A 16,234-nucleotide genomic window follows, 5' to 3' on the forward strand; every position below is an offset into this window, starting at 1 on the left:
TTCATTTTAATGAAAATCGCTCCAGACAAGGCATGAAGCTACCTAATGTAAGAAGCTACAAGAAACAGAAAAATATTACCTCAAAGTAAAAAACTGGCCAACGATAAATGTTATATGGATAGATTCCAATGCAGAAAACAGCAATTCTTCCCCCTTTGTAAGAAACATAAGTGATGGAATGTGAGGATTACAGGATAAAAGAAGGGGAGTAAAAGTTATGAGGATGCCGAAAGTAAACCCAGGATTCACTTTCTATTCTATTTTAAGTGTTTTTCCCAAGTAAACAAAAGATTAATGATAAGACTTTATGCATGCCCCTTCCTGCTTTAACATAGCTTTGAGGATAACAATTTGAATTAAATCCTTTTTTTATTACTATTTATAAATTTTAAACTTAAAACAAATACAAACTATGAAGTATTTATGGGAATTATAAAGAAAAGCAAAGCAAAAATGAAAGTAAAAAGACTCTCGGATAACATTGGGGAGGTAACAAAGCTAGTTGAGTAGGAAATAAATTTTGATATATTAAGCAATCTACTCTTATGTCTTATCAACAGTTTTATATATAACTTGAATCAATATAAAACCAATTAATGTTGAATTATGAGGAGAAATTACTGAAAACAAAGCAACCACTGGTAATGTTTTACAATATTTGTGAAGTAAAGCTATTTGATTTGCTTATCAATAACAAGATTAGATCTATAATCAGTAGAAGAATTCTAAACAACTTTGTTAGGGACAATTAATCAACTGTTTGAAGTGGACAAACCTGAAAGACTAGTAATAACATGAGAAAGTAAGGGAGATAATTCAGTGGAGGGTTAGAATTTTACAACACTATTGAATTGATATTTTAGCTAGGTTCCAATTTAGTCGCTTATATAAATTAATTATTTAAAAACCATACAATGCAGTTTCTGTTATGCGAACCAGGCTTTCAGTCATGGAGATGCCTTTATTGGTTTAGAAAAGTTCTATTTAGTCTGCTTCAAATTCTCAGCAAACTGAGAAAGAATGAAGAGAGAGGAAGAGAGATTTAAAAAAAAAAAAAAAAAAAAAAAAAGGGACCCCTCCCCTCGTTCTTTCTCAGTTTGTCTTTGTTTGCTAAGGATTTGGAGTAGACTAAATAGGGTTTTTCTAATCCAGAACAGACCTGTCAGTAATAATGAAACTCTGGTTCACCTATAAAAGAGTTATAATGCACAGTTTTTAAATATATAATTTATATCAACTCTCACAGAACTTACGATCAAGCACTTTATTGGCTTCTTTTAAAAGTCACCACTTATCAAAGATATAAAGAGTTTATGAAAAGTGCTTATGGGCATTAGATTTAAAAAGAATGTTTTAGAGAAGCAATCTTGTGGTAAATAGAGAGAAATTGTTCATTGAAATTCCGTTTGATTTTAGACACACTCAGGTTGTTGTCATGAATTCCCCCTACATTAAAAATCAAATAAAAAAATGTATATGATGTACATGTCATAATACAAACATATATTCCAAAAATCACAAATTAATCAGTTTTATTTTTATAAATAAAATCATTTTTAAGTGATTTATGGGAATTTGTAGGCATTACAAAAAATCTTGTATGAATTATTGTGGAGTTATCGCCCTTGTTTCTTGAGATTATTTTCAAGATGGCGATACAAGAGCCGTTCTTATTATACTCACAAAATTTGATTTTCTTATTTAAAAATAAAACTACTTGATCAATTTACATGATTTTTTAAATATATTTTTGTTTTATCACGAGTACATACATCATATCGATTTTTCCTAATTGTTTTTGTTTTTTAATATTGGGGGAATTTTGGATAACAAAAATTTCTTGACAGTGGTGATAGCTACAGAAGTTCTTGAGAAAATTTTCCAAGAAACAAGAGATTGAAACTCAATCGAGCACTTTTCACAGTAATAATGATAGTGTAGAAAACTAACGTTTCTTCTGTGAGAAAGTGCTGTAGAGAATAGAAGGCATTTTTCTCCACTCGAATACAAAGTTGATTTTATATTTCAACAAGACAAAAACAAGTACTCTGAGCAGTACACCCTCACATGTGACAAGCGAAGGATGAATCAAACTCATATATAGATGATTGCATCAGAAATTACTTTCTGGAGGAGGACAAGGATTTAATCATTTACTCAACCAACATAGCAACAAATTAGATAGAGTCTTCCATTTTAAATTCTAGAAACTTATTAACACAAGAGACTCTCAAGGAGAGAACCATTCGTTTTAACTGAAGCAAAACAAAAATCAAAGTGTTGGAGGTGCAAAGAGAGAAGGTTGATTTTCAAAATGTTAAAAGTTACAAGTCATTGTTTTCCTACTGCATTTCATGCTCCAAATCAGGAGAGAGAGAATCAACAAGATCTTTATCACTAATGTTCTTTGAAGTGCAGCCATAGACTTAAAAACTCGAACGATTTATATGATTTAAAAAGTAAAGGAATACTGTTGACTATATAATCTTACTGTTATGCTAGACCTCACTGAAAAATTTAACGCTACTATTTTGATGAAGGTATTTTTAGGAAACAGCTGAAGTTTAGCCGCTATTGTATTAGCCGTTTTAAATTTATGTAACCAGTAGTATTTACTTTTCTGTGAAAAAAAAAAAAAAAAAAAATATGGAGGTCTTTCAGGCAGACTGAAAAAAAAAGAAAAATATGTTTAAAGAAAATACTTATTTAAAAAAATGAATAAAAACAAAAATAGGAAAAAAAAAAATAGGAAAAAAAAAAAAAAAAAAAAAAAGAGCAGGTGGAGTGAAGGCAAGGAAAAGATCGTTAAAGGTGTTGAGATGGAGTTTCTGGGCCTTTCGGCAAGAGTTACCTGGCAAACCTTTCTTTGTCTTCGCGTGCCTTTTTTATTTCTGGAAATACCTTCTCATAAAACTCTCGCATTCTGGCATCTCTCGCTCTGGAAGAAAAAGACAAAAGAAATCTGATTAGTCAATCTCAGCAGATGAAATAAGAAAAGACATTAATCCAATTTAGTAATAACTTTTCAAGAACATTTGCCTCTTATCTGAACTTTTTTGGATATACAAATTATCAAGTATTAGCGAGACCGACAAATTCCACAGCAAATTTTTCATATGTAATGTATTGATGTTGGCATTCTGTGGATGTTCAGTGTAAATGGAGATGCCCTGATATTATTGTAGCTCTTTTGTTAAAACTGCAAAAGTATTTATCTAAGCTAGCAGGGACACCGGCGTAACCCAGTCATAAAATATGCTTAAATATGATATTATAATTTATGCAGATTTCGTATAGAGTCAATTTTCTATCAATTCTTATATATTATAAGGTTGTGATTTCAAAAATAAAAAGAATATATCCATGACTAGAGTGGATCAGCTTAAATTGAAACAAACTTAAAACACACACACATACACACACATTATATATATATATATATATATATATTTTAGTGATCTGATAAGGCCACAGGGGAGACAACTGAAGCAGCAAAACTGAAGCTAGCTTGCAGGATACTATATATACAAATGTAGGCAAATTTGGGTATATTTTATTGATTTGAAAATATGGGTTCTTTTTTACCAATTGTCAAAAAATTTTAACCATAGAATAGTATTATAATCTTCAAAAAGCCTTGAAATTCAAAGGTCACACATTAAGGGGATCATCCATCATCCAGAGGCTATTTTTGGCATTTTTTTACAGCCATAAAATATTTCAATCATAGTCATTTGTTTTCCTAGTTTTGCATATGAATTATAAAATATCTGATATTTTCCAAAAACCTCTGGCCTTTGGCAAATTTAGCAATAAAGAGGGTGGTGTGCTAGGGGAGATAACTCCATATTAATTTTGAAATTTGCCAAAACATACAGTTTTGAATAAGTATTCCTTTTTTTCTTGATTTTCGATTTTCCAAAATCTTTGTAAATTTAGTCTTTCTTGCATCTATTTATTGTATACAAACGTATGCACCACTAACACTTAAACCTGATTATAATTTTATATTATTCATTCATATTTATTTTCTTTTTTATTATTATTTAATTATTTTTTTGTTTGTTGTATTATTTTTTTATTTAAGAAGACCCGCATTGTTTTGTAAAATTCATTTTTATTTTTAAGTTTATAATATACTTGGTGGGAGGGGTGTTGCCCAGTCATGAAATACGGTTAAATGATTTAAAGTCAATTGAAAAACAAAAACAGGACCTGAGTGCGATCTTTTTGTGTTATTAAAATAAAATAAAATGCCACATGGTGAACACGCATGAGAAAGCTGAGAATTTTAAAAGATAGGAGAGAGAAAACGCTATTAAAAGAAAAAAAAAAAAAAAAAATGTTGCGTGCTGGATGGACCAAGACGACACAGATGTTATGTTGCAAATTTAACTTTTTAAAATGAAACAATAAATCGACCGTTCATGCATGCACGATTAACAAACAGCGTCAAAACCAAGATTATTATCTTCAAACAAAACATTTCTACACAAAATAATTGACGATTTTTTTTCTAATTTTTTTTATGTGTTTGAAAGATTACTCTTTCTAACAGTACCATGTTTATGCCGGTTTAATGTGGATGGCAAAAGTTTTTAACAGACATAGAAACACAGACAACTGAGATTTTTATTATAGATTCTATAATTTTATAAAATCGTTTTTAATACTTTCCTTTTAATCAGCAATTAAGTGTTTTCCATTTTGTATTTGGTACTTGTAATGTAAACAACCTATAAAAATTATAACACTTTGTTTGATACATCTACTTACCTGATAACCCTTACAAACATTTCTCGATGTAAATTATATTTGCCTCTTTTCAGCCTATAACTTTGATATTTTGGTATCCTCAGTTTGGTGTTTAGGATATATTTAAAGTTTCTATTTATTGTCTAATACCAGTGCTGATGAGACTTTATTAAAATAAAAAATTTGTATCTCCGTAACAATTGGATGGTGATTGGCAGTTGATGTTGAGTTCTTGGTGTTAAGATGAAATAATTTTATTATTTACTTTCTAATCTTTGTATAAACAATAAAATATCAGATTCCAGCAATCATATCATTAACTAATAATATGTGATAGGAGAAAAAATAAAATTTGTAAAACACTGTTGGGGGGGAAAAAAAGCTGATGAAATAATTACTTTCGCTTTGCATTATTTTCCAGACGTTCAATCTTCTTGAGCCAGGCCTGCATTAACTGATCGTATCGTTCCGTTAAATAGCGTTCCTGGGTAAGAAAGAAAGAAAACAATGTATTACAAGAAAACAATTTGATATTAGTCACAAGGATCAAATACTAAAATTTAGTATTAAAATAAATATGAATATCTCTCTCTCTCTCTCATATATATATATATATATATATATATATATACACACACACACACTAGCAGAAAAATAAAGTCATCGTTCTTATTCAACTTTACTGATCACAGCATTTTTATCGATCTTTACTCCCCCTCTCGTTTCAGCCCCCACCGATTTCCCTATTTCACACTACTAGTTGTACTCGAAACACCGTTCACCCAGAGTTGCTTGAGCCAGCTTCACCCATCTTTGTCACTGTCTCTCATAAAGGTGATAAGGCTTGAGGATTTGACATCAATGATTGGGTGACTTTCTTTTATTTGGTAGGATTCTTGCTTTGTTTGGAATGGTTTCACTGCAGTGCTGACTGAATCAACGGACAATCACGGCTATGTGAGTGCACACAGTGCATTTACACAACAATTCTTTCTGGTACACGTTACTAGAATTTGCAGCTCATAATACAAGTTACTCTAACTAGGAAATACTGCTGTTGTCATTAGATATGAAGTTTCACATGGATTAAACATTTTCATTTGGTTTCTTATCTTTTCGATTTTGTCAACCATGTGTAAAAAAATAATGCATACGATTTGTGAACTCAAGAAAAATAAAATATTTGTTTATAAACTGACCTTCTGATTTTGCTTGGTATACGGATTTCACTGCAGCACTGACTGGATAGACAAAGGCCTTGGCTCGACACAGTGAAGGAGATGATCATGGCAGGTGCATGAACATGGTGCACTTTATACATATGGTGTCATATGACTACATGTATCAAAGATTGACATGCAAAGATTTTTGGTCGCTACATTACATGAACTCTTTTGATTGACAGTAAATGGGATGACCTAACCAGTATAGAGATGTCATGTGAAAATGACTTGTCAGAAGGAATTAATTTTGCGGTAAAGTAGATAGTGCTGTTATGTTTCTGCAAAGCACATGGATAAAGTACTTGGTAAATTCAGTTGTAAGTTACACTCTTCTATAATTTTTACCCAGTCATGACTGACGGAATGAGAGTATGCAAAACCCATGTATTAAATAAAGAGTTTTGTTTGAAATTCTGTGCAAATTACAGAGTTAGACAAGAAAGTCAGAAATTACATTGATTGAAACGTCGTCCGAATAACACTCAAGATGAAAGCAGTAGTTTGAATAATCCAAATATGTAGACAGTGATGATCAAAAGTTTCTAATTGCCTAAAGTCTTCCACTCATTTGCCAGGATTCACTGCTATAAAGGAAAGCCATTCACACTAGTGCTAGATAGATCCTTACTTTCGTGCCATGCCTTATGTCAAATCTTGACCATTTAATTTTCCCAGATTGTTAGAGAGTATGCCCAGAATCACCAAGAATTATGGTCAATAAAATTTTTTAAACATACCCGAAGTTTTCGTTCTTTAAAGCGCATTTTGAAGTGGACTATTAACCGTTTCTTGAACATCTGATACCTGCAGAAAAATTTTTTTTAAACAATTATTCTCAAAAAAAGGAATCAATTTATTTCAAGGAAATCAAAACAAGTCAAAAATTAGAAATAAAAAGCACAAAATACTAAATTTATATGAAATTGTTTGAATTAAAAGAATTTCTACAAAACTAAGTTTTACTGAAATAAAATCTTTATAATGAAAAGGTATAGAAATATTAAAATTCTAGTCTAAGTCACAGAAAAAAAAAAGGTACCCTACAGATTCATTTATACGTTATGAGCATGAATGTGATTATCTGAGTATTTGGTTCTAGCATAACTTGTCTCCCATCTTTCAAAAAAAAAAAAAAAAAACAGACAAAAAAAAAGTTTCTAAAGAATTTAAGAAAATAAAAAAGGTAAAACTTACTTCATCTTGTTCCCATGGTACATTGTTGTATCCGATGGCTGATTATACAAAGGCTGAAAAATAAAAACAAATTAATAGCAGTTCATACAATTATTTGATCATTTCAAATCGACCATCTTTTATTGGAAAACAGAAGGTGCTTGTGCAGTATAATGTATTTCAAATGAAGACATTACATATATTACATGTTTAAATAAGTTCCAAAAATTATATAAAATATCCAATAGAAAAATAATTACAGGTAAAAGAATTATTCAAATTTTATGTTTTTAATGTGGAAGTGTTATGTGACCAATTCTGTATGACAAATTGACTTATCTCCCTTGCTTTCTTTGAAATGTACTATTGAGAAAAAAAACAAAAAAACAAAAAAAAAAAAAAAAAAAAAACCAGAAAATATCCGACCGCTAGTGTCTATGAATTTTTTGTGAAAAATAGATCTAGCACATTTTCTATTGGATCATTTGTCATTTTTGGAATTTATACTAGTTATGACATGACATGAACGTATCTAGGTGCATGTTAACATGGAATACATTTGCTCAAAATTCCATTATACTGCATTCAGAAATTTGAACAAGAATTAAAGCAAAAAAGTAACAAAAACATTTTCAGTTAAATAAATTTGTATGACTAAGCATGGTAAGAGTTTGAAAAGATGCACCTGATGTAGATCAGCAATTACATCAGCTGAAACAATGAATGTAAGAACTAAGACAAGAACAGTAGTTCAGATTAATAATATTATTAGTGGTTTTTGAAGTATCATTAAAATATATATACAATCATCAATACATTTTAAATAAGTTTTACAAAACCATTGATACCAATAAAGATAGTTGTTGAATGACAGTTTAAACATTTTTTTTTCCAAACTAGTTTCAAAATATTGTTGTTGATTTTTCAATTACTATTTAATTGGATGTTGTATAAAATACATATTTATAAATTCTTTCAATGTTAAATGAGAGTGACCATCAAACAAAAAACAATAGAATTATGCTAAATTTATCTAAAAATAAACCTTAATATATTCTGCAAAAGATGCATAAGTTGGCAATCAACTAACAATATTCACCAGTTAGAAATATTAATTAACAAATGAACAAAAGATAGCGCTTCTGGAATTTACCATATCGATTTTTGGTCCAAGCTTGGCAAGAGCATTATGGGCTTCATCTGCTTTCCTCTAGAAGAAAAGAAAAAAAATATCAAAGAAAATTTAAATGTAAAAAAAAAATTTTTAACAGATAAACTTTTTGTAACATGTTTTATTTTTTTTTGTGGCCACACAGGCATTCGATGCTATTTTGATTGAAAGAAAAGTTGTTTTGATTCATTTATGGAGGGGGGGGGCACAGGGGGGGGCACACAGGTTGGTGGGGAAGTTATCACCCATTTCTCCCATTCTTTTCTGGGGGTTTGCTCAATATCCTTAGTATAGCAGTTGTGTCCAAACCGAACTTCATATCCACCCAGGCAATGCCGGGTATCCATGCTAGTACTTGATATAAGAGCCAGATTTATTTCTATAGAAAAACATTGTTTTAATAAATAAAACCTAAATAAAAAGAACAGAATCATCTGAGTTCACACGCGCACAAACACATATATATATATGAGCAAATAGTTAATAAAACATGTTAAAAAACACTTTGAAAAAGAGTTAAAAACATATTTAATCTGAAAAGGAAACACTTAAGTGGATAGTCCTTAATCCACTGTGTTTCGAAGAAATACTTTCCTTCTCATCAGAGGGTAGGAATTAGCAAAATGTGGGATTGGATTTTGCATACAAAAGTATTTGATGAAACTGCAAGTAAGTCAAAGATCTTACTTGATAACAAAAAGTGAAGCAGAAGGAATATGGTGAAGAAAAAGGTGATTTCACGTGAATGGATAGTCTGGTGAAAGGTAAATTATCCAATGACGGTAAAATCCAAAAATATAAATCCAAGAAAGTTAATTGAATTTCCATTCCATTCGCACAAGTTAAATCCAAAGAAATCACGTAATTGGAAGATTATATATATATATATATATATATATATATATATATATATATATATATATAGATATATATATATATATAAATATTATGCTCATGCAAATATGAAAACAAGGACTGAAACAAATAATTATGGTCAGTGTGTTAATTACAAATAATTTTCCTTCTCCTTAAATAAGAAAACTGAAAAAGCAGATCAAATTTATAATAACTGATAATTACCCGATTCTCAGAATAGATGAGTTGAGCAATACTCTGATGTTTTGTATCTGTTGTTATTAATTCAGGAGAGGCGGGTTTTTCTTCCGGTGGTTTTGCAGCTACTTCTTCAATTTGTAACTAGAGAAAAATAAAATAAAAAATATTAAAAACATTAAAGTGTCAGGCATACATCATTTTTCAAATTCCCACTCATATAGATTCATTTTTTTTTCTTTTATTAAATAGAATATGTCATTTTCTAGACTTATTTTTGTTGAAAAAAAAAAAAAAAAAAAAAAATCAACTCATGATTTCAGCGCTTGAAAATCTGCACATGAAATAAAAAAGAACTGAATTGATCTCAAATTAGGTTTTTTTTTTTTTGAATTAAGGAAAAGGTGAATTTGCAAAATCAGTTAAATTTATGAAATCTTTTTAAATTTTAATCCAAATTAGTCTCTGCTTGCTATATTTGCTTCTCTCCTGCTTGATACTAACTTTTTTTCATAATGAATCATTCAAATTGAATTTTACAATTACTTTTATCACTTTTAATTATTAATAAACCGACAGAGAAAGAATGAAGGCACTCGTGATAGACAGTATATAAAATAGAGGGGTGGGGTTAAACAGCATACAGTGAGAAGGGGTTAGAGTGATAAATGCATAATAAAAGATGGGACACTTGGTGTGCCAATTTCAAATTACAAATATTTTATGTGATAAAAAAAGGATTCCTGTCCAGATTTCTCCCTATATTAAGAAACAAAAATATAGAAAAGTATGTATGATGCACATACCCGTGACAAAACAAAAATGTCATATTCCAAAAATCATATAAATTAATCAAGAATTTTTTTTTTATTTTTAACCAAGAAAATCAAATTTTATGAGGAAGTGAAAATGGAGGGTCTTGTTGCGTCATCTTGAATAAATAAAGGGAGATAACTCAATTTGAACTTCTGAGATTTATTTTGTTTGTTTCCAGTTTTGGCTATAATTTACTACTAAAAACTATTTAAAAAAAAAAATGCTGATTACCTTAGCTTTAGTATAATAATTATCAATACTAAATAATAAAGTAAAAAAAATAATTAAGTTTTGTTTTCCTTTCTTTCAATTAAACCCCTTTTTTTTTTTTTTTTAATTTTTTTTCATCAATTTTTCATAATTTTTATTATTACATCAGAATATTAATTTAATGCATATTTTTTTCATTATGTTTTTATAGAAGCCGTGCTTTATACGAGTAAAAATACTTTTATATCTAAAGCATATCCAAAAGTTATTTCCCCTTAGTTGATTTTACCTTTACAGAGTGCAGATAATATTTTTTTGCAATTTTCAACTGTTAATTTTATGAATAGATTTTATTTTATTTTTACATAAAATAGCAAATATAATTCCACCCTTATCCCATCTGTGTTTAAAGAGAGGTAGTGAAAACCTGAATCAACCAGGTAGTTGTAGGTAGGCTGTACCTGTGGCAGCAAAACTCATGCCATACAAGTCTGAAGACTTAGGTTCAGCTATCAGAGAACTTTGTTGACCATACTTCAACTAACATTTGGCCTCCCAGCTTGCCTTTTTGTGTGGGCAAGGTGCGATTAAATATTAACAGATCCATGAAGGAGGACCTAAAGGACAAAATCACAAAAGATTTTGGAAGATCAAGTCGAGAGAATGACGATGGCCAAAATCAGATACCAAACCCCACCTCCTAGAATTTGTCAAGTGAAATCATCAGGTCCAGTCAAAAAGACTATATAGTAGAAGGAGTAGTAGTATCAGTAAACCAGACAACAACACAAAGCGATCGCTAAATCATTTGATGGATTTAAATGCTTGGATTTAATACTCATTTTTCACTGGTTGCTTGTATTGAAGCAATCAGAAAATCTTTCTAAGAACCAGATATCCGTTCTTAAAGCCTATATGAGAAATCACATTCACACTTTCTACATACAGAGCCAGTGAGAAGGCCAATACTCAATGTATGTATTCTATACATAGCCCGATAGATTCGTAGAGATAGAAAATAGCCTCGGGTGCGAGAATATGTTTGGAATGATAAAGAAGCAAAAAAAAAGAGCAATAGATTTAATATATGTACTCCAAAAAAGATTTGATAAGAAAGAAAGTTTCAGGGTGGATTTCTTCAAGAGCAGAGTCATCCATGAGAATCTAAAATAAAACGAACACACCTTTTAAAAGACATAAGCAGAAAGATTTAGTTTTCTGATAAAAATCACCATTTCTGCTAAAGAACAGTGAGTGTATACATGAATATCTTTCATTGAATCTAATGACCTACATTTCCGTTTGGAGGTAGATTTTGTTTTTCTGAAATTTGATTAAGCTTTTAGATTTTTGTAACGGTTATAAGTTATCTCCCTTTATTAGAATTCTTCAATAATGTCACGGCAGAAACAAAAATGTGCCTCCTCCTCATCATACTAATCGGTCTAAACATTTAAAAACACGGTTAATAAAAGCTTGACGTAAACAGCCCATGCTTTCTGTCAATTCCAAACTTCAATAACATTTCTCTCACGACTTGAAATACTGGTGGCAAATAAAGGCGCCTATATTGAAATTTAAATGAAAGTCCATGCATTATACTTTATTCTCCTATTCATTAATTTTATAACTCATATTTCTAAAATAAGTTTTATTTTAAAATAGGGAGTTACTTTTCAATTAGCCTGTGTATAAATTAACATCATTTGTAATTATAATCTTTATTGAAAATATAATAAACTGAAAAAGACTCAAAACAAAATAATAACCAAACTTTATTAAATTACATTTGTGGATGCAACTTTAGTTCACACTACAACAAGTTTGATTTTTGACTGGTTAAAAACTTCAACTAGGATACATTTTCATGGCTTCATTTTCTTTTTCATCCTTCGTGAGAGTTAGTTGTTAGTTGAATTGACTTTGTGTGGAGGTCTCTTTGATTTTCTAGTATTCTGCTTTCTTTAGCTTTTTTGCTGTTTCAATTTGAAGTCTTTGATTATATCTCGTCTATGCTAAAACTTAAAAATCACAGGAAAACTTGGAACACTTATAATGCCAATTTTTTAAATAATTCTTTGAATCTTTTATGATTGTGTTATTTTCATGTGGACATTTAGGTGGATGCTCTTATTTTAGAATGAAGAAATTAGTTCATCTGATATAGCCTATGTGTAGGCAGCCCAGAGTGGTCTCTTTCTTTCTGATATTACTAGGAGATTAAAAAAAAGAAAGACATTTTTTGTGTTAGAGTTGAAAACTGATTTTAAAGGCCATAAAAACTTACCCGACTCTTCTTTAATTTCAACATATCCTGCTCCACCTTCTGAATCTCCCGGTCAACTCGACTAATGGCTTGGAGAAGATATTCTTTTGATGCCCGGTTTGCACTTTCATCAGTGGGTAACGTTGGAGATATAGCTTCGACCTGGGGATTGTAAGCTGGTTCCTGATAAATAATTAAAATGGATTCATGAGAAAAATGCCAAACGACAACAATTACAGAATTATTTATATAAAAAAAAAAAAAAAAAAAGATTTCTCTTTTGGACAGAAAACAATAACAGCCGATTTATAAAGAAAAAAAAACAGAGCTTAGTATAAAATGATTAAAGAACAATATTTGTGAAATTTAGAATTGTAAAATAGAAAAATCTTAAAAAATCTTAAAAATTTAAAAAAAAAAAAAAAAAAAAAATCGTTCAGACCTTTTTAACTTCTCCTTCCCCTGATGTATCTATCTTCAGGGGCTGGGCTAAGTCTGGTCGATAATCCCCCAACCGAGGTCTTTTCGATATGTGGGGAGGTTCAAGCGTTGGGTAATGGATTATTTGAGCACTCTCCGGATTGGCTTCATACATTTCAGAATTTCTGAAAAAAATAAAACGAATGTTTATGAAACAGATTATAAACATCTTACATTTTTTCCCCCCCCAGAAATTAAAAAAAAATTATGTTACCTATTTTCACTTTTTGTGACCATATATAATTAGTGAGATATGTGTCCTGTCATTGCCTGGGAAGACTGAGGAATCTAAGATTATAAAGATTAATTTCAAATTTATAATTAAGAGCTGGATTTTCAGCGATTTATTGCGTAAGCATTTTTGTATTGGACATGTCAAGTGAAGGGAGAGAGGGTAGCCCAAAAGCAATGCAGCAAGTATTCCATCTTAGGATGCATCTGAATTCATGTACTTTCTAGAGCCGTACAATGATCCAACCATTTTTTCAACAACTTTCTCAACAGATTGGATATGTGTAGCTAAAAGAAAAAGAAGAAAGCTTCCTTAAAGAGGGAAACATTCATCTCAACCAAAGACTCATGTGGTAGAATGCTATTGACAATTATATAATTAACGTTTTCATAACGGAACATAGTATATAATAGACTGAAAGATAATATAGAATGAAGCCTCATCACCTTCATACAATGTTGTTGCGTACTCCCCGCCTCTATTTCTATACATATCTAATTACTCCCAAACTTAATAAACACTTGTTGCCCTAAGACTTTTTTCTTAAATACTATAATAACACAAAATACATGTTAAAATATACCCACGTTCTAGGATTGAGCTATATCGGGGGGTGGGGATTAATTAGATACTGTTTGTAATTAACAAAAGTCATCTACTTCTTATCTTCCTACATGTTTTTCTCGCTTCCTCTCACTATGCTGATTTAACCACTCTCTGGGTGGTGACGGTGTTTTAGTGGTTAACGATAATGACTGACGACCTGAGTATCCCAAGTTCTAAGCTAGCTCGTTCCACAAAAATCATTTCCACTTAGTATGTTGGCAACCTTCACATGATCCCTCCTGTAATCCCAGATGTCTTTCTAGAAAGAATTCTGACTTGAAAAATATTGAAGAAAATCAATGGTAACAAGAGAATCTTTGGAGATGATGATGATGATTACTCTAATATTTCTTAATGTCTCTGTGAGCATTTACAGTGTTGCTATCTAATTTACATACATGTGCCTAAATACTTATATACCATAATCACATAAATTGGTTTAACTAAAAATAAGTCTCTTTGCTTTTAGATGATCATTACAGACCATACAGAAGCAAAGAGACTTATTTCTAGTTGATCATGAAGAATAACTTAAGAGCTATATCATAGTTGAGGATGTTTTAATGAAATCAAAATAGAATAAATATTGATAATGGTCACGCGCCTGTTTAGTATCATAACTAGTCATCCACAAACAGTTGTTATACCATATAACTACTCTTTCATGTGGCTACGTATGATGAGCATTCCAAGCCAAGATTGGAAACTTGACAGTTTCAACAGTAGTCACCAATCTTATCCATACGCCATCGATTATGACAAACGGGAAATTTTCTTTTTAATTTTGTATTACTGATTGCCAAGAAAGTTTTATTCTAATCACAAACAGGATCAAAGAGAGGAGAAAAGTTTAAATTTTTTTGCAAAAGTTGAAAAAAAAAAAAAAAAAAAAAAAATCTGAAGCAGGATGTCTGATTCTTTCATCCTATTTTCACCTGTCAATATTTTATTCATTTCACTTGTTTTTTTTTGTTTTTTTGTTTTTTTTTTAATTCTTGTTTACCCAAAGCAAAGCATGTTGTCACCGAGATGTAAGAGGCTAATATTTGAGATCATATTTAACAGGGGACTATGTTAGGAGACTAGTGAGATGACTGTTCACATTAAATTTAAACTTCTGCATTGCTAATACAATCAGCAAAGCAGGAAAGAAGGAGGAAATTTCGAAGTCACGCAATCATAAGAAACTAGATTAGAAGTTCTTCCAACATCTAGAGACCTCAACAGTGAGTAGGTGGGATTTTGCTGCTAGATAGGTTTTTTGGGTGCATGTATGTCAAGGGGTTACAAGTGCAATGAGTTCATCAGAATGCATTCCATTAAAATACTTGTAAAACAGACACAGGAATGCTACATTTCGGCAATGGGACAGGGATTGGAGCTTGGTTGATAGTGCGAGACTAATGTAATGATTGAGAACTTTTTTCTTTTTTTAATTCGGTCTTTGACATCAGACCTCTCACATCTTTCGGCCAGACTAACACAAACATTGTGCAACAAGAGGAAGTTAAGTAAAAGACAAATATTATCTAGTTTCTGTGCTGATAAACCTGTGATCAATAGATAGGTTTTTAGTGTTCTTTTTTGTTAATCAATTATGCGAGGATTAACTCGTGATATGATTTGTGTTAATCGTTTGAAACTAGTTCATAACACTCATTAATTGCAGAACAGTAAAAAACACTCAAGAGGATTAAGTAAAGTTAAACTATGAATGGAAGGACCACACATGGTCAGAAAATAGGACAATGACGACAACGTGGATGGTGATGATTTGTTGTCGACGATGAGTATAGACTAGCAAAGCATGGCTTTTATCTTTTTTTTTTTTTTTTTTTTTTTAGATAAAAGTGTCATAACAATATTTTCGTTTTTTATTCTAAAACATAAACGGAACAAACTTATTGGGCTATTAGTATTATTTACCTGAGTGGAAATATTGCTGATGAAGAGTTTAGAAAAAATAAAGTTGAACAAACATATGTTTAGTTGGTTCAAATAATCATGTACGCAAATCTATTTTTATGAACAAAGAAAGGGTTAATCTTAACTGATAATAAAACAAAAATTTCCTTGCGACTAAAATAGGAATTAATCTCCAAGCTCACAGTTGCATTATTGACACATTCGAGAGTGGGAGGAAGAGAGCAGATTAGTTTTTTTATGTATGACTTTTTTTTTTTTTGTAAAATTATACTTACATAAGATTTAACTTGTGTATTTGCATTTTTTTTTTGTGTGTGTGAGGG

The 16,234-nt window shown here is 30.5% G+C and overlaps 1 protein-coding gene across 23 annotated transcripts in view; it reads right to left on the reverse strand.

Moving 5' to 3' along the window:
• The window catches only part of LOC145261098 (uncharacterized), a 446,786-nt gene that overhangs the window by 178,397 nt on the left and 252,155 nt on the right, over window positions 1-16,234 (reverse strand). For all 23 annotated transcript variants that reach the window (XR_013864412.1, XR_013864410.1, XR_013864411.1 and 20 more), the window contains exons 5-12: window positions 13,110-13,272; window positions 12,689-12,850; window positions 9,403-9,519; window positions 8,305-8,361; window positions 7,173-7,225; window positions 6,716-6,782; window positions 5,154-5,239; window positions 2,852-2,938 (exon numbers count right to left, since the gene is read on the reverse strand). Coding sequence is in view for 20 of the 23 variants with exons in the window: in XM_080119315.1 (XP_079975441.1) it covers window positions 2,852-2,938; window positions 5,154-5,239; window positions 6,716-6,782; window positions 7,173-7,225; window positions 8,305-8,361; window positions 9,403-9,519; window positions 12,689-12,850; window positions 13,110-13,272 (792 nt within the window). In the remaining 3 variants the exon portion in view is untranslated. The remainder of the gene's footprint in view (window positions 1-2,851; window positions 2,939-5,153; window positions 5,240-6,715; window positions 6,783-7,172; window positions 7,226-8,304; window positions 8,362-9,402; window positions 9,520-12,688; window positions 12,851-13,109; window positions 13,273-16,234) is intronic.

The sequence above is a fragment of the Euprymna scolopes genome, chromosome 37 (genome assembly GCF_053919585.1).
Source record: "Euprymna scolopes isolate OS-2025 chromosome 37, ASM5391958v1, whole genome shotgun sequence".
NCBI classification, from domain to species: domain Eukaryota; kingdom Metazoa; phylum Mollusca; class Cephalopoda; order Sepiida; family Sepiolidae; genus Euprymna; species Euprymna scolopes.